The sequence below is a fragment of the Sphaerodactylus townsendi genome, linkage group LG06, assembly GCF_021028975.2.
Source record: "Sphaerodactylus townsendi isolate TG3544 linkage group LG06, MPM_Stown_v2.3, whole genome shotgun sequence".
NCBI lineage: Eukaryota > Metazoa > Chordata > Lepidosauria > Squamata > Sphaerodactylidae > Sphaerodactylus > Sphaerodactylus townsendi.
The window spans coordinates 44,185,914-44,205,042 of record NC_059430.1 but is presented as its reverse complement, the minus strand read 5'-3'; the positions used below and the strand labels follow the sequence as shown (position 1 = coordinate 44,205,042).

Here is a 19,129-nt window from a genome sequence, read left to right as displayed (position 1 = left end):
TAATTTATAAGTGTTGGATAGCCAGGTTTTTGAGCCTTCCTAAAAAACAAAATATCTTGCAGTGGTATGCTAGGTTGCAACCTTTATTATTTTACCTTTGGCTTGCCTGTGTGTTTAATGCAATAACTGTTTGCAAACTGGTACAAATAATTTGTGAAACCTTTTTTTTCAATCTGTCCCCTTTGTGTCCTGTGTAATATTTTTTACAATAAACTGATGTATTGTTCACGAGTTTTTCAGTCTCTTCCCTTTGTTTGTTTACTTTTTTAATTCAAAGGCTTCCCTGAAATGCATCAGGGTCATTTGAACCGCAATTATGCACCTTAGAAGAAAACAGAATAGAGTGTGTCAGATGTATAATCTGTCTAAATGACTCAGACATGATAAAAGATTTCATTTAACATCAACAAAAATCAATATTGTATTGACGCAAAAGGTAAGATGAGGAAGTATTAACTCTTCAGCGCTTTTATTCATATATTCAGTTGACTTTGTGGTATAGAAAAAAATCCATGAGTATAGTATTAGATGTCAGGCAGACAGTATAAGAATCAACAGTGGGGTCATTTTAGCCAGCAAATATCAAACCTATATGTTTATATTTTTAAAAATGTTTTAATATATGATTTCATATTTTAACATTAAATTGCCATATATGTGTGCGTGTGTGTATCTATAGAACTGGATTTTTAAAAGATTGTTACTTTTTGACCCTAGTCTGATCAGAAACTTTTTTTTAAAAAAAGTGCTGGGAGGTTACCTTTATAGCTGAATCAAGAGATGAAGTTCTTACTGTTTCTTTTTGCTAATTTGTCTCCTGCCCCAATCCAATCCCATTAAAGAAGATGGAGGAAGGTCATCTGGATAGATCTGGGAGAAATCTTGAAATCACAACCCAAAATAGGTCTAAACTTGGTTTTCTAAAACCAGCCAAAATAAAGAATTTTCACTTTTTTCATTAACTAATGAAAAAAGTGTTCACATTAAACAGAAATATAAAACCTAGGCAATATCCAGCATGTTAAATATTTTTATTTTCTTTTTAAAATTTTGTATTAAAAGAATGAAGACATACATGTAATGGAAGGTAAGCAATAGGACCATTTGACACATTTTTAAATAGTTCTTCTGTTGTTGTATGATACAAATTTCATTTTCTGTTATTAGTGCTATAGAAGCATGGATCTTATAAAATATTCCATAGACAAAGACATGGTATTACTAATCTTCTCTTCGCCTGTCACTGAAAGAATGCTTCAATGAGGAATTATTAGCTGGTGGTGAGGCCTTATGAATGATACACTATTAAATATGTTGCAGGAAATGTGCCAATTCGAGGATCTGAAAAGTATTTCAATTTTGCTTTGAGGCAGTATCCCATGCCGGAAATTAGTGTCAGTGCAACATGCTAGAAAGCACAATGAGGTGCCCAAGCACATGGGTTGCATTATAGGCTGCAAAGCAGAATTCGGAGAGACATTTGCTGAGGTGTTTGGCTGGCGAAAAGTTTGTTAATTATCCCCTGCTGTATTTACCCCACATCATCCCCACACCCCCAACCCCTCCAAGATGGGAAATAAGCCCCAGAAGATAAATGCATTCTCTTTGTCCTTTCATTTGTGTACTGGGAAATGCACACTCTTGCCCTCAGGACCTTTCCCAAACAACACTGTATTTTAAACAAGCTGTGTGGGAATATTGTATTTTCCTATCACTTACAGTACCTTATCCCCTGAAAAATGTGGTTCGAGAGAGTTTTTTGATTTCTCTGTCAGTTATGATTATGAGCAGTCTGTGGAATCCTATTGGCTAGTGCCTGTATTATCCATGTTTTCATTCATGCTTTTAGTAGTATAAAGCCTGAGTCTTTCCCAACTGTTTGACTTCAGCAGTCTGAGCCTGCGGTGTTTCTTAGAAGTAAATACCACTGTTTGTCAATGAAACTTACTTTGAGGTAAGTGTGCATAGGATTGTAGTCTTAGCCTTCCAAAGCAAAACTATCAAGATTATTGGTTCCACAACAGTGATTTCATAAATCTTTTGCTTTTAAGAATGTATCTGGTTTACATCTTGACATCTATACATTTCTCGCTTTGGTGCTGGAGCATTTCTACTCTCATTATTTTAAAATACTGCACTTTTAGTGCTGGGACAAGATAAGTAAAGTTCTAAGAATAAAATCTGGATCTGTATTATCTGGAAAGGCAAAAACAGATAGATGGTTAGCATAATATCCTTTTTTTGACTATGATGTTAAAAACTGGGGTAGTTATTCAGTTCTGTTGTGAGTGACTGAGAGTAAAGATTGAGACCCCCACTTTTTTTGCAGAAAGACTACCACCAAAGAACACATATGCTCTGTTCATAAATGAGATTTACTTCCAAGTAATCTGCTTGGAAACACAATAGAAAAAAGATAGAACTCAAAAGCAGAGGAATATATAGCATATAACACTAGGAGTTTTAAAGAAAGCATGAAGAAAATGGGCACATTTCCAAAAGGTGGGTAACAGACAAGAAAATGCAATTGAAAATGGAGAGACACATGACACTTTTAAAAATTAAATTATGTTACAATCAAAATTTGAGATACAGAATTCATGACTGTAAAAATAAAGATTATGTCAATGGGGAGCAAAATTACATGAAAAAACATTTCTGCATACTTTATTAGGCTTAATGGCTGTGAAACAATTCCTGCTGTTTCCAGTACTTAAGAACTGTGGAATATTTTTTCCTGCGTGTATAGTTAGCATCTGGCTAACAGAAATATAGAAGCAGAGCCATTAACAAGGAGTCTCCTCTTAAGCTGAAGAGGTGAGACTTCTGTTTTAATGGCATTTAATGAAGTGTAGCGTAAGGGGAAAATAACTTTCCCAGTAACAAGATACAGTGGTTTGAGCTCAGAAGAATAACGTTAATAAAATAACATCCACCATTTTGAATTTCATATAGTAGATTCTCTACACGGTCCTTCCTTCTCAACACCTTTGCTGGATCAAGAAGCAAGGATTCATCCTACACTTTTGCAGGGCCATTTCATCTGAGCTGAACTGTCAGTCCCCCCAAAAAACAGACTGGGAATTATGTGGTGAGATAGGGAGGGAGGGGAGAAGGGAACAAACCACTCTACAAAGTATGCTCTTAGTTGTATGCAATCTACTGGATTTTCTCACATACTGCAATAACCATCTGCTTGATTCCTCATAACTTCCTTGGGAATACATGAGTGAAGGGGGGAAAATGCATCCCCTCTGTATACATGTACATCTTATTATGTGAACATCACAGAACTGCCTTCTACTGTACAGGTGTGGTTAAGAAGAGGAGTTGAAGAGTTGTTGTTTATACCCTGCTTTTCTCTGCCTTTAAGGAGTCTCAAAGCAGCTTACAATCACCTTCCCTCCCGCTCCCCACAGGCACCTTGTGAGGTAAGTGGAGGTAAGACAGTTTTGAGAGAGCTGTTACTAGCCCAAAGTCATCCAGCAGGCCCATGTGGAGCAGTGGGGAATCAAACCTGGTTATTCAGATTAGAGCCCGTCACTCTTAACAACTACACCACTTTGACTCTTACAGTAGACTATACATCTTTATTAATGACAATGTGATATGAATTTGACTATATAGAAGAGATGTCATTTGTATTATATATGGTTCTTTGAAAAAAATAGATGTTAACAGTGGATTAATTTTGCATGGAAATTCATTACATTCTACAGTCAATGAAAATAGAAAGCAGTTGTATTTTTGAATCTCAGAATAGGCAATTCTTAAAGATTGATTAAAATTCTTCTGTATTTTATTAACAAACATGTGCCAAATAAATCCATGAAGAAATGAAGTATAAGCCTTGAGTTAGTCAGAACTTAGTTATAAAGTGAACATTTATTTGGGAAATTGGTTTTCTGTGATTGATTCCAGGAAAAAAAAAAAGGTAAAGAGTGCCCTTGAGTACTCCCACCTCCATAAGATAAGATAGCTTCCTTGTAAGTAGTTTCTTCCCTGCTGAGGAAAGCTTTATGAAAAGATGTAAGAAGAGATACATTAAAATGTAATGCTTTTATATGTAGTATTAGAGCAACAGGAACATAATAGTTATACTGACAAACCTGTGGTTATGATTGTTCAGTGTTCCTTTTCTTTCTATTACTTCCCTTCCATGGCCTCTGAGTCTTCCTGGCACAATAGGCAGTTAGAAATGTACTTATGAGGATTTTATGCACAAAGGAATTCTAGTCAACAGTTTAAGACTGCATATGTGAGGAATTTTAGGGAGAAAAAAAGCACAGGGTATTTCACAGGCAAATGTTAGAATCTTTCAAGATCATGGACCAGGTTGGATCTTTAACATCCTTTTCTAATTTCTTGCAAAGTTAACCTGAGAAGAAAATTGCTCAGAGTCAGTTCATACCAACAAAGCCACATATTCTGTTCAAGGTCAGAATTTGAATGGAGAGATGAAAATGTGTCACAGGTGATAAATGCTGTTCCGCGACTCAGGGGTGACAAGAATTCTAGTGGATTAGATGATTCCAAACTGTGCCAACTCGTGCAGCTCCAGATGACTGAAAGCTTCCCAGGGGCAGATCACTGTAATATCTACAAGATAGAGAAGAAGAAGGGATTTGTTAAACCAACACTTATCCAGATGGACAAGCTTCTTTAAGAAGGAATTTTTTTTGAAGGAGGGTCCATGCAGAAACAGATAGGGCTAAAACTGCTCTTAGAATTTTCTTGAAAGGGTATACCCACATGACTTAGGATGCATGTAAAATGCACAGGAAGGTGCATGCAAAATGCACAACTCTAACTTTGGATTAGATAATTTTTCTTATGAATTGTAAATACAAGTAAGTCCTAAGATGCAGGACATTTTCTGCACACAACATTCGTTTATTGTCCGCAGGATGTTGCAATGGCAAATAGCGCAGGTGGAAACAGAATAGCTAAGAATGGAACATGTTTGTTCAGAGGAATATGTCTTGGATTACCAGACACTGGTAAAAAAAAGAACAAAGGACAGCTGTTTCCACTCCCAGGTCTCTCCAAAACATCTGACAAGCTGTTGATGGGAAGAAAATGCTTGACTAGCTCTAACTTTGGATTAGATAGTCTGATCTAGCAAGGCATTTCAGACATGGATCATGTGGGAGAATGTAATCTTTTCTTGACTGGATCACAAATTTGCTGCATCATTACCAACAGTGTTATTCTAATTAAAGGTTTGCCTAAAAGCCGAGGTGTAGCTAGGGAAAATGGAGCCCAGTGCAAAATCTGAGTTTTGCCCCCCCCCTGTTGTGCCCCCCCTATGATCAAAGGCCGCCCTCCCCCACTATGACCAAAGAACAATTTTTTGCACCATGTCATCTCAAAGTCACAATCACATTATAGAACATGCCCCAACTCACTAATCTGGCCTCCTTAGTTGAAACAATATTGAAAGTGATGCTGCTTGGGAGGGGAATCCACCCAGAAACAACATCACTTTTAATGTTGTTTAGACTAGAGAGCCCAGATTCTCCTTTTAAATCCACCTTAAAGGGAGCATCTGGGCTCCCTAGTTTAAACAACACTGAAAATGATGCTATTTCAGGGTGGATTCCCCACCCCCTACCCCAAACAGCATCACTTTCAATGTTGGTTGTTGTGTGTTTCCAGGCTTGGTGACCGTGGTCTGGTACATCTTGTTCCTAACGTTTCACCTGGCATCTTCAGAGGCGTATCACAGAGAGAAGTCTGTTATATACTGTGTCCAGACTTCTCTTATTACAGACTCTTCTCTGTGATACGCCTCTGGAGATGCCAGCCACAGATGCAGGCGAAACATTAGGAACAAGATCTACCAGACCACAGACACACGGCCAGAAAACCCACAACAACCAGTTGACAGAAAATCCATCTGTGAAAGCCTTCGACAGTACTTTCAATGTTTTTTAATCTAGGGAGCCCAGATTCTCCTTTTAAATCCACTCAGAAGGGACCCGAAGGGACCAGAATCTGGGGAAAATTTGAGGGTTCCTCTCAGGAGAGCAATGTTTACGTTAGCACTACCAAAATTTCAGGCTACTTTCAAGAGACTATCCTGATGGTACCACCCTGGTTTAGTGAAGTTTGGTTCAGGGGGTCCAAAGTTATGGACCCTCAAAGGGAAGCCCCATTGGAAACAATGGGGGATGGGGCTCCCCCTTTGGGGGTCCATAACTTTGGACCCCCTAAACAAAACTTCACCAAACCTGGCTGATATCATCAGAAGTGTCACCTGATGATAACCTGAAATTTTGGTGCCACTAGTCTAAAAAAAAATGTGCTCCCTGCCGGCCGACAAATTAAAAACACACAAATATTTTTTAAAATGCATTTTTGATTTTGGCGCCCCCCTGCAGGCGTGCGTCCGGTGCATTGCACCCCCTCCCTGCTCCCTGGTGGCTACGCCACTGCCTAAAAGCAATATCCCTAAATAATTTACCTGTTCCAAGTCCCTCCATTCCAGGAATATCATCTCCAAAACTGTGAAAAAGACCAGAGAGGAGAAGTGAGGTATAACCAATAGCAAAAAGGCTATATAAATATAAGTATTTTTTTCTAATTTAAGATCCAGATGAGAACATCCAAGATAATAGCTCATCATTTAACTTCTTGAATGCTACCATGTTCTAACCTGAATCCTCTTAGCAAGTTTCTGCTCTTGATTTGGTTCTGTTTTTTTCTCAAAACAGTTGAGAGGACTGGGCCAGAGAAGAAGGATTCCTTCTTCTTCTGGAGAAATAGAAGAGGGAAGGAGGTTCCTGGCTAGACAAATGAAACAGCATTCAAGAGAATTTTTCACAAGAGCTTTGCAGTGTCTGAGTTTTCAGCATATAATGAAATACAATAGGCAGTGCATGGCTCTATAGTGCTGTTTTAATAATTTTTAATTTTTTTTAAACCTTGATGCTGACTATCTTGGGACCTTTCCCCACTCCCTTCCATCCCCCCTATGTCGCGCCCCCTTAGCGCGAGGCATCCCAGGCGTCCCCACGACCCCGCGCTCTGTGCGGGATCGTCAAAAGGCGCCGTTCGGAAGAGCGCCTGGGATGCCTTACCAGCTAAAGAGAGAGAGCGCTGACTAGCGGCATTTAGCGTCGAGCTGGCTGTGCTGTAGCCCGTAGCCTGCCGTCAGGGAGGGAGGAGGGAACCCAGCTACTCTCTACTCAAGGCTAGGCGCTCGGGGCTTACGGTAAGTGGGGAAAGGCCCTTGGCCTCTTATTCAAAGCAGTCCCAGGATCAGCATGAAGGCCTCCTGGGGATGTGAGGTCTGAAACTTAAAAAAAAAAAGATGACCTAAGAAATATGACAAATGGCATGATTGGACCATTGTCCATAATCATATCATTATAATGTATCTGGTCATTAGCAAGTCATCAAATTTGAATCAAACATATGGCAAGTCATCCAGTATCATTATTCCTTCTCAGGGAACACTAAGAACAGGCAACTTATTATTATATCATTAGTTGTCGGGGATAAATGGGAAATGGGAATACAGACTCTTCAAATGGATGAGAGTTTAACTGCTGAGGCATAATGGATTCTGTATGTCACTAACAAGTGAAAACCAAATCACCTGAAGTAATCTGATTCTTACTATCCACATTATCTGAGTTCTGCTTTATAGTTTCATGTCATCTCACTGACCCATCGATCAACTCCTGTAAGCCATAAATAGGAACGTATTTTTCCTCTATATACACTAGCAAAGATGGTTCTTACAAACTAAATGCATTGCCTCTTTTTAGTATATTTTGTCTAGGTTGCAGGAAGACATGTACTGTTCCCTCAATATATGGCTTCAGACATGTGTGGCTTGGAACACAACTTGGCCTTTCTTCATGATCTGGTATTGCAGAGTTTTATTGGTGAGCTAATTCATTACTTGACTTCAGAGCCACTCTTCTTACCCTTTTACTCCTTTCTTAGGGGGCTTGCTCTTGAACTGTCTTGTTTGCCTTTGCTTGAACTTGGGGGGCCCCTTGCGTGGTGTAGTAGGTCCAGTTTGTGCAGGTGCATTTGGAGCATTGAGGGTATTATCCTGAGGGTTGGTGTTCTCAGACATTCTGCAGCTACTCTGAAGCACTGCTTTTCAGATCAGTCTCTCTAGAGGATAAATACATACAGTTATTTAACCTAGAAAAAGATGATACTTAGCATATAATTTTTGATTACATATGATACGAGAGTTAAAACTGAAGCTGTTGTCTTCCTCATGGAGATTATTCTTCATGAAAGTTATTGCCACTGCAAATGAAGAGGCATTGGCAGCAGCAGAGGGGCATCCACAAGGTAGGTTTTCTGGTACTTTCATTGCCTCAGTTCCCTATGGTCACATCCCCACTATCACTACCACCTGAGGTCTATATAAAAAGTTAGAAATTGTGCTTATATAACATTTATATTACATATTTCCCATTATGAAAAGGGGTTCAAACTTACTTTTAAAAAGTGAAAGCTGGAAATTCAGAGAAGCTGGCAGATCATATGAATAGATTGTTTGAATGCCAATTACATTTTTTTAAAAAGCCCCAATAGAGAAAGGAGTTTGGACCTTTGTATGAGGCCCTCCAGTCTTCCTTGTCTGTCCTAAACAAAAGCTAAAATGGCAATGCCTTTGGTACAACTCTATTTAGTTATATTTGCTGATTTAGTAAGATATTTCTATCCATGCAGAAATTCCCAAAGGAACTAATAATTATAGTGATAATATGAAAATGTCATTATTGCAGTAGTAGTCAAGTAAAATTGAAGTAAAAACCTAAAAATCACCACAAACATTGACTGCCTATAAAACAATAATTGCAAATAAGTAATTGAGCATATTCTGGAATCAGAGACAATTTTAAATATTAGATCAGATTGGGATGTGACTCAGTGCTTAAGGACCAATGCACTACAATTCAATCTTTCTTTAGTCTGCTGTTTTAGCATCTGAAGGTTTTGTGTCCTTACCTGCAAGTAAAGCAAAAACCTATATTTGATGTCTTTGTCACAAAAGCATTCAGCTTTTGTATTAAGACTAACAATTGGTAGGATGAAACTATTTTCCCAAATAAAGTGGTGTTTACAAAAGGGTGATTACCCCTTTCCCTTTGACACCCAGACAACTACAATTTCATTTACAGTACATTTCTCTGCCTTCACGGACATAATCTAACTCCCATTCTAGGCTTCACTTTCCTTTTAATTAGTTCTTGGAACAGTCCTGTTGAGAAAGGACAGAATTTAACACAGTCCAGAGTAACCTGTTTTTCCTGCATTTTTAGTCATGGCTTCCCTCTCACACTTGATGTACATTGAAGTCCCCACTCTGCTGTGTTCTAATGTTACCCTCAGGATTCTTTGCCCATCTTGTTTTACATGGTTTTTTTTTAGCAGCATAGGTACGGCTGCATAGAAATAAAGCAGTACCTTTTTTTGAAAAAAAAATATTCAAAGCCATATATTTACAGACACACCTCTGACTATCCTTGCCCCATCCTTAAAAGGTTGGCTGGCTACGGTTGAGTCTGTTGTTTTTGTAAAAGCACTCTAGCATTAATGCTGGATAGGAATAATGCAAAAACATTTGGTGGAGGTAAGTCAAGTGCCAGTGAAAGTGCCATTAAGTCACAGCAAAAGGGTTTTCAAGGCAAGAGCTCAAGGGTTTCCAAGACTTCACCATGGAATCGTGGTGTATTTGTGAACCGCCATGTGTTTCTCCAAGTTTTCTCTGATTTTTCTCAAACATGGTTTGCCTTGAAGTTTTGGGAAAGACAAGGGGAATGGACCAAATGGCAGCCATTTCCCCTAACCCATTTCTTCCCCCAACAGAGAGTGGCTTGTAATTTTTTAAGTACATCCTTAGAATACCTACCAGAGACAGAGGGAGAGAGCAAAGGAGAAGGTTGTCAGTTTTCATTTAAACCCCACCCACCCCCCGGTCCCTTCCATTTCAGAGATATATGGGAAACGGTTGGCCTTTATAAGGGAATAGGCTTGGGACCCTTTAAAAAAATTAATAATAATAATTAAAGCTGAGAATTCAGAGAACCTGCTATACCTGTAGTTCATCTTTGTGAGTATTCTGTGTAGCCCCACATTGGAACTGTGCTTGTGCCGGCCTGCCATGGAAACATTTGCAAGCTTTCTGTTTGCTCTGCAGCTTTGAAGAGCACTCACTGCCCGTCCCCTTCCTCTTGGGAGAGAAGATTCCCATTATGAGAGGGGTGGGAATTCTGTTCCCTCAGATCTTCTTTTGCCACCACAGAGGAAAGAAGTTCTTTCATCAGCTCTGCTGATACTTCGCCTCACACTTTGCCTCAGGCCCTATGAGGTAGTTTTTCATCAAAATTGTGAGTTTTTTTTCTCTTTTACCTTGAAAGTTAAGAAGGGCACTGCTCCTTTTTAGGAAGCTTTTGGTTCAACTCAGCTGTTTCTTTACCTCACATCAAGCCTGTGGCCCTGTAGTTTTGTTGTTGGAATTGGAAGTTTTTTCTCTTCTACCATGAAAATTAAGAGGAGCTCTGCCCTTTCTGCCAATTCTTTACCTTGCACCAGGCTTCCAGCGCTGTGAGGTAGTTCTCTTTTGTCAAGACTGTGACTTTTTTTCCTACCATGGAAGTTGGGAATGGCTCTTCCCTTTTAAAGGAAGTTCTTGGTTCTTCGCTGCTGAGCTTTTCTCCTCACACTAGGCCCTGGGAGATATTTTTCCTTCAAAATTGTGAATCTTTCTCTTCCATCATGGAAGTCAAGAAGAGCTCTGCTCTTTTCTAGAACCATGTGACTTATACTTTGAATATGGCTAACACTGCAAGTCACAAGTCTTCTGGTTCCAGTTTCGACTTCTTTGGACGCTCCCAACTGAAGGCCAGGCAGGATAGGACCTGAAGGTGGCCTGTATGTGTCTCCTTTGGGAGCTTCAGAGCAAGGGGAGAAGAGGGCTCATTCACCAGCCTCCAGCCTTGTATAAAAAGTCTCTGGCTCCTTCAGGCACTTCAGAGCAAGGGGAGAAGAGGGCTTGCTCCCCAGTCTCTGTTTTCTGTCCCTTCTCGTGGGACCTTTGAGGCTTTCACTGACCTGAGCTGCTTCGAAGCCCCCTCAAAAGAAGGATTGTGATATGAAAAATGGTGAAGAATCATTAAAAGTTGTCTCCCCCAACTAGGTAATTGGTCAATGATAATGGCTCTCACTGCAGGTCACCGCTGAGCTCTCTGCAGCAGTTGGTGCCATAATCACTGAGCTCTCAGTCTAGCAGCACCTCGTCGGCCCAGAGCACTTCGCTTCCAAGGGGCGATCTTTAATCGTTGCTGACAGTTTTTTGCAACCAACACACACTATATGCCAGTTGGAAGTGCAGGCGCCGACTGGCCTTCATCAGAACATGATGTTGGGAGTTTGCTTTAGTCCATTTGGGCAGCTTCTTCAATTGACCATCAGAACCAATCTGCTCATCACCAATCTCTCCACACCAAGGATCATTGAAACTGATCCTCTCCAAGGATCTTGCCAGTGCCAAGGATCATTGAAAGCAATCCACTGGGCACCAAGGATTGTCTGCACAGATCCTCTTGGCAGTAAGGATAGTTGGAACTGATCTGCTTGGCACCAAGCATCATTGGAGCCTGTCCAATGATGCTTGGTGCCAAGGATTGCTCAGTGCCAAGAATCGTCATATCCCATCTTCTCAGTACCAAGGATCATTGGAACCGATCCTCTCAGTGCCAAGGATTGTTGGAACCAATCACTTTGGCACCGAGAAGACAGTTGTTGGGTCAGTTTCTAGAGATCCTCTGACTGGCACAGAGGCTGTGATGGAGCTCTTCATCTTCCAGATCTGGCCTGAGGATTAGATTGGAGGACAACCCATTGCTCTGATCTTCTCAGTCCAATGTGCCCCACCTGGGGCACCAGATACCTTCGTGTGAATACTCTTGGGTTGCCTGTTGCTACATATCTCCTGACCTTAGGGAGATTGGGTTTGTTTAGGCTTGCTACTGGGCTTTCATTTAGTAATGAATTAGAGAGCCTGAAATTAGTTTGGAAAGAGGACTATGCATTCCTTTCCTGCACCCAAGCCCTGTATCTGCCACAATCCTGTATCCTGTAACAAGCTGATCTCTCCCTCAGGATAAGGAGGGGAGGGAAATTGACCTGGTTGGTCATCATTTTATGCAGTTGCTTCCCTATAGATCAGTGGTGGCGAACCTTTATAAGACCGAGTGCCCAAATTGCAACCCAAACCCCAGTTATTTATCGCAAAGTGCCAACCTGGCAATTTAACCTGAATGCTGAGGTTTTAGTTTAGAAAAAACTAAGGTTGGCTCCCTCTTCCTCCACCCCACCCGCTCGAGCAGGGGCCAGCCTGCTCTAGCCTCCAGAAAGAATCCCTCTATCACCGGCTCTGTGCCTCTCTAGCATCTCTGCCTCCTCTGCGCCCCCTCCCCCCGGCAGCAGCCACCCAGAGCATAGGCACCAGGCCCGCCAGCCGAGTCCTCCCTGGTCACCACGGTGCGTGCATGTCGTGCTCAATGGCCCAGGCCAGCCTAGATGTGGAGGTGTGTGGGGGTGATTTTCCGCCCCCCACATGACAAACTGTGTGTGCATGCCCACAGAGAGGGCTCCGAGTGCCACCTCTGGCACCCGTGCCATAGGTTCGCCATCACTGCTATAGATGCTTTCCACTTCGATGACTGGTTCTTGGTGACCCCATCTAGCTTCATGCTGGAGGTGCAGACTACCTTCACAATTCACACCCTCCAGCAGCTCATGATTAATCCTGCAGACACCCCGCTCCCTGTCCCAATTAAAAAGACTATCAGGGTGAGACTGGATTCTACCCTTCACTAGATGTTCTTCCAAGCCTCTGCCTCTGGATCTTTGGATTGTAGATTGTTCTTAAGGCCATCTACAATGGATGTGGTGGCCCATTTCATCTTATTCATGAGGGACCTGGCCAAGGACTGGCCCTCATGTAAATTTTCAATGCCAAGGGGCAGTGATAAAATCCTTGAATTGTACCTGCGCCATGTGAGTCTGCCACTTTTGCCTGCATGTGGTCATGGGTGCCTCCCTGATAGGGCGAAGGCCTCATGGTAGGGGTGTTAATGCTCTCATTTCTTTGTCACGCATGTTGACCAGGTGAGATGTCTAGATCCAGTATTGGCAGATGGCCTCAACAAGTCTGTGCCCAGTGTCTGCCTGAACCAGCCAGTCGGCAATACAACAGGGGTTCTTCCTGTTGGTTGTTTGCATCACTAGTGCCCAGAGTATCATATCTGGCATGCTCAGCCTGGATTACTTGTCCTACCAGGAATGGTCCCTAAGGAGCTGCTCCAGCTTTGCAAAAAACACCATTAATTGATCTGTTCACTTCCCGGGATAATGCCAATTGCAGGAGACTCTGCTTGAGAGCAGGCATCAGTACCACATCAGTGGGGGTTATGTTCCAATTCCATTGGAGCAGAGAGTTCCTCTTCCCACCATTCACCATACTGAACTGTGGTAAGCAAAACCCCAGCCAACAAGGCCTGGGGTGTTCTCATTGCCCATCATTGGGGTGGGTATCTTTGGTTCCCATCCTAAAATCATTGACCTGGGGTGTGACCTCCAGGTTTTCTCCAGCTCCAGATTACTCGGGGAGAGTCCTCTGGTGCCATGATGTGCAAGCATTCCACATAACAGCTTGACTTCTTCAACCATAGAAAAGTCCTCCTAGCATCCAGAAAAGTGTTAATCACAGGAGAAGGTTTCTTTCTCCTCTTTGCCCATCCACCCTGCAATCTTTGTCTCAAAGGTTTACAAAGCATGCGCCCACCTGTTAAGACACCTTGGCCACAATGGAATTTGACTTTGGTTCTCACTGGGTTAATGGGATGCCCCTTTGAATCTATGACCTCCAGTGACTTATCACTCCTGTCCTATAAGTCTACCTTCCTTGTGGTCATCACTTCTGGTAAGTAGGAGGGAGATCTGTGGGCTCTCATGTGTGATCCACCTTTCAATGGATTCAGTCAGGAAAAGGTGTGGCTGTGCTTCAGTCTGAAACATTTGCCTAAGCTGGTTTCAGCATGCCACAGTGGTCAGGACACAGTGGTCAGAACATGTTGCCAATGTTCTTCCCCAAAACCATCTTTCCCAACAGAGCAGTCCTTGCATGCATTAGACCAAATTATGGTATTTTTTTCAATCTGCATCATACTAAGAACATGATGAAGGACAATAACCTTTTCATTTGTTGTGGGAGACCACATAGAGGGCAACCAGTGGATACACAGACCCTTTCCAGATGAGTGTCCAAGCCCATGAAGTTGGCCTACAACTCGCCAAGCATGGCTTGGCTGTTGGACATTCGCACTCACTCCACCATACCATGAGCAACGTTGACTGCCTGGGCACTGAATGCACACATTCAGGACATTTACAGGGCAGCCACACAGTCCTCCCTGATGTTTAACACTATTTGGTGGATATTCACTCCTACAGGGAGACTGAAGTGGACAAAGCAGTTTCTGCAGGCATTAGTCTGCAGCTCTTCCTTGTCTAGCTCTTCCTTGTCTAACTGTGGCAGCAGAAGAACTGAGAGAATAGCACTCCTGCCCCTCCCATCATGTGAACATTTGGGTGGGAATCTTCCCTCCCAAGAGGAAGGGGAGCAAGAGCTCTTCAGAGTTGCAGAACAGACAGAAAGTTTGCAAATCTTTCTATGGCAGGCCTGCGCAAGCACAATCACAATGTGTGTCTGCACAGAAACCCACTCAAAGGAACTATAGTTACAGGTAAGTGCAACTCTGTATTTACAATGGTATCTCACTATAATGATATTCTCGTGTAAGATATTTCTTCAAAACATTCCCAAATCCCTGGTTGGCACTAGGGGAGGGTGCTGGTAGCCATTTCTAGGGAGTGTGGCTGGTTAACTCGCCATGTGGACACCTGCTGTTGCTGCTATGCTTTAGTTGCAGCTGTGCCTGCAAAAGGGAAACTACATAATCCTGTCCCTATGTGGCAGCTCTCTAAAATAAAACAGATTTTTTGAGGTAGAAAAATCAGGCTATTAACAGTCTGTGCTCAAATGAGATAACAGCAAGTGGAAATATTAAAGAAAACCACACCAGTCCAGTGGTTGAATTGTGAGAAATCCTTGTGAGAAATCCTTTTATATAACAGCATTATGCTCTATCCTTGGAATAATCTCTCCCCTCCTCCCTGCAGTAGTAAGATTTAACCTATTAAAAACATAAACAGGACTCCTTGTCCTCAGATTCTAAAAGCGCGGTTAAATCTTTTGTTCCAGCATCTGGAAATGTGGAGAAAGGTTCTTGAAATGCAGAATGAATCAGAAGTGTTTAATGATTGTATCGTGCTATATTTGTGTCACTGTCAACGATAAAACTTGTTTTTGAGATAGTTAAAACACTTCAAAACCCATACTTTTAAAGAGAATAAATTTTTCTCATTTAATGTATTGCTACAGAGGAAGATGCATAAGTTGAACGATTGTGTTTGCTCCCTGCTAGACCACAGGTAACTACACAGACAACAGAGTATCTGCAAACAATAAGGGTTTGTACCTTCTACAACAATAAAACTCCAAACCATATTCAGAACCATATTACTGACATGTACCATCACTGCATTTCAGTGTATTTACAGTCTTTGAACACTGGCTTTTGGGAAGGTGTGAGGAAAGAAATGTTTCTGTTTTGCAGTTAGTTTGAGGAGGAAACAATTTCATCAAAGATATTTGACAAATTGTCTAAATCCCATTCTTGAGTCAGATTCTATACTGGTAAGAGGTGTACAGTTTGCATGAGCATGAAGACTAATAAATAAATGAAATTGACTCCATAGAGTCTTAAGACAATCTGATATTCCTATACATTATTTAACAAAGTAATAAAAGGGGGAGGGTTGTTTGATTTCCCCCCAAAGATTTTTACTTTCTAAATATTGATTTTTACATCTAAACTGCTACACACAGGATTACAAAATTATACTAAAAGCAACTGGTGAGATAAAGTATTAGCGTGATGAACATTCTGCTGGAATACTAAGGAACAAGTACCAACTTAAGATCCACAGTGTAACTCCAAGCAGCTTTGTTTTTGTTTCACAAGAAATTTGTGACTTACTCCTCTGAATTCATGAAACAACAGTAGCTTTTTCAGCCCCAAGGATTTAAACCCAAAAATCTTGAAAGGAAGCAGATATACAGGTGCCACACACTAAGACTTTGCCTTTATGTACACATCCCCAAACTACTAAACACTGTAAAGCTTGGGTGCAATGCTGTTTCTAGGTAATTCATCTCTGGTTTCTTGGCACTGCCCTTACGCCTTGATATGTGTCTGGCTTCATTCTAGAAAGGTGAAAGAAGATCACCTCTGGGCTTCCCAATAAGTTCCTCCCATTTAAGAGGAAAGCTTTTGTAGCTATTTGACATGTGTTACAACCAAAATAAGTTCAGGTTAAATTAAACTTATGGTTTTCCACATGGCCCAGTGTTTAAAAGGAAGGGAAATAGGATATAACAGAGGTCAACAAGGATTATGCTTGTTTTTCTTAAACTTTTTGCGCTACCTTTGTAAGATATTTTTGTCTAGTAGGAGATAAGATGTATACATTTGGTTTTCATTAGAAAGCCAGTTCAGGTGGGATTTAAAGGCTAAAATGAGCCTTTTAAGTATAGCAGACATTTTTTTTCCAACCAAACATGCACCAATCTATTCAATAATATCTTTCACTAACTATGCAAGTGAATGGCTCCCAGAACAGAACTCATCAAGCAAAATAAACACACACAGTTTCAGCTGATATCTCTTTCCTGTTCCACTGGCACTGGAGGGATTCAAATGTCTAAGAGGACTCCCTGGTTCAATTTAGACAACCTGGTATCTTCAAACATAAAATCCGTCTGTAACTTACCTCTCTGCAGTTCTGCTACTAATTTTACCTGAAAATAATGGAAAATCTGGTATGAACAAACCACTACCAGGGTTAGCAGAGAAATGGTGCGTCTTGACTTGAAAAGTGTTGTGCAATTGAATGTCTTTTTCCTCCTTTCCCCTCTCCCCTTCAGCTTCAGTGCTTGTTAATTGGCTGTGACAGTATCCCCAGCAAGTACAAGAATTAATCCATTTTGTAATGACTTCTCTTGCGTCAATGGGTAATTTTACCTAAGACAATCCATGTTCTTATCTTGATGGCTGTCAGATGACGAGCTACCTCTGGGTTGGCTTCCAGGTTAATCTTCTCCTCCTCCCTGGTGCTTCTCTTGGAAGTAACTTAATCCATTCCTATCATTGGTTTGACCTCTGATCTTTTATGCAAACTCGAAATCGAGGTTCAGGCCATTATGTTTTAGAGCAGGGCCAGACACCAAACTCCACACGAGCAGCTAAGATTTGTTATATTTCCCAGGTAGAAACGTCTTGCCAGGTTTTTGGAAAGGACAAGTGCAACCAATCATTCAACTCCAGTATGATTTTAAATGTTGATCACCAGAAATCACCACAGACAAGGCCTACATGCATTGTGCTCTTTCTCACAGTGATATTCTTCAAAAAGAGGCAATTAGTATTCCTCCTAATATGCCAGTGTGATACAAGAGGGTACCAGAAACTGCTATATTAAAGTGATTTCCTTACAGTCGTGCCTTAGCTAAAATCTTCTTAAACCAATTAATTAAGATGTACATCCAGTCTTACTATTCCACTATGTAGTGACAGCCCATTTCTGGCTTCATTATTCCTTATCTCACATCAAATTGCTTTTAAAAAAAAGATAATCTAAACAAAACTGCTGTGATATGAATCACTGGACATATTATCTCAGCGGTGGGTGGGATAGTAAACCTTAGGCTGTTAAGAAGTGATTGACCTCCTGTGCCCAAGGTTGCCTGCAGTAAGATGTGTGGAAGAAAATCAGTGAAATTTTTGGGTGAAGTTCTACTCTATTTGAAGCCAAAGGCAATGTTCTCACTGATTTTAATGGAGCAGGATTACATCTTTGGTCTGTAACAGCCTAGGGCTTTAACAATCTCCCAGCAGCATGGCCCTTTAATGATGAAGGATTTTCTTGTACCCTTGAAAACTTTTCAGAGATGTTTAAACTGCTTCAGAGAAGTAGGCAGCATTGCCAGCAAGCCCAGCTTGGCATCATCCAGCCGAATAAATGTTATAGCTGGCAAGCAATTAGTAAACTGAAGCAATTAGTAAACATCCACCAACAAAACATACTTGAAGAGCTAGACCGCCCATCAACATTTACTCCAATAAAGAGATATTACAAACTTTAAAAATACAACAGTTACATACTTTTTAGAGCTAGCACTAGACCTCTCTGTGGATTTTACTAACTGAGAATGATAAAGACAGTTGAACTGTCACTCTTGTTTCAATAAATACCTTCATTTTTTTAATTCCAAAGCTTGACCCTCCCTCCCTTAGATCTATTTTTCCCTTCCCAGTTCTATTGACTATGAGATATAAAGCTTTAAAAAAAAGACTTACAGTGTTGGGCACTCTTCTTGGAAACCATAAATTATTTTCCACCTGCTTGATTAGTAAAATTTCTCCACAAGGCACTTGATCCTCCAGAAATACCCCAGGATGCAGGTGACATCATTGTCTCATGTCACCAATAACAAGATGTCCAACCCAAGAGGTGGAGCCAGCATGTTTCTTAAGAGCTCTGATCCCAATTTTAGCTCAGAGTGCACTTTGGGAGATTTATTACAAGGATGTTACAGAAAGCCATTTGAATTCCTGGCATGATGCAGGGGCATTAAATTGGACCTTTGGAGGACTCTGCCTAGAAATCCCCCTTTCATATGAGAGCAACCACAACCCACATTTACGGGTGTCAACAGGCCTGAAGAAAAGCATCCTATACTGCTAATAGAGGCTTAACGTGAAAACGTGCAGTTGAAGCTTTTAATAGCATGGTGGTAAATAACATCCTGTAAAGCCTCTATTAAAGGGAAATAACATTTTTCTCCAGACCTATTGGCAACCATAAATGTGGTTCAATAAACAATAAGAATGGAATGAATTAACACAAACAGGACAGACTTTCATGCTGTACTGAACATACATGTTTAGTAAAAAAAACATGCCTT

At 41.1% G+C, this 19,129-nt stretch overlaps 1 protein-coding gene across 2 annotated transcripts; it reads right to left on the bottom strand.

Moving 5' to 3' along the window:
• Window positions 1-1,012: 1,012 nt before the first annotated feature.
• PDE6H (phosphodiesterase 6H) lies at window positions 1,013-18,642 on the bottom strand. Of its 2 annotated transcripts, XM_048501125.1 has the most exons (5): window positions 18,522-18,580; window positions 16,936-16,963; window positions 7,938-8,133; window positions 6,467-6,507; window positions 1,013-4,599 (listed from the first exon to the last, which is right to left on the bottom strand). In XM_048501125.1, the coding sequence occupies exons 3-5, from the start codon at window positions 8,090-8,092 to the stop codon at window positions 4,523-4,525; spliced, it is 273 nt and encodes a 90-aa protein (XP_048357082.1). In that variant the 5' UTR covers window positions 8,093-8,133; window positions 16,936-16,963; window positions 18,522-18,580; the 3' UTR covers window positions 1,013-4,522. The 2 variants fall into 2 exon arrangements, with proteins under 2 accessions (XP_048357082.1, XP_048357081.1); XM_048501124.1 differs by lacking the exon at window positions 16,936-16,963 and having other exon boundaries at window positions 18,522-18,642.
• Between the last annotated feature and the right edge of the window lie 487 nt (window positions 18,643-19,129).

What these genes read in the sequence shown, in the direction of transcription:
- PDE6H (XM_048501124.1), bottom strand. Translation starts at nt 8,092, where the DNA reads ATGTCTGAGAACACCAACCCTCAGGATAATACCCTCAATGCTCCAAAT. An exon ending in CCTAAGAAAGGAGTAAAAGG is followed by an intron (nt 6,508 to 7,937) that starts GTAAGAAGAGTG and finishes TCTTTTTCACAG; the next exon opens with TTTTGGAGATGATATTCCTG. An exon ending in AATGGAGGGACTTGGAACAG is followed by an intron (nt 4,600 to 6,466) that starts GTAAATTATTTA and finishes TCTATCTTGTAG; the next exon opens with ATATTACAGTGATCTGCCCC.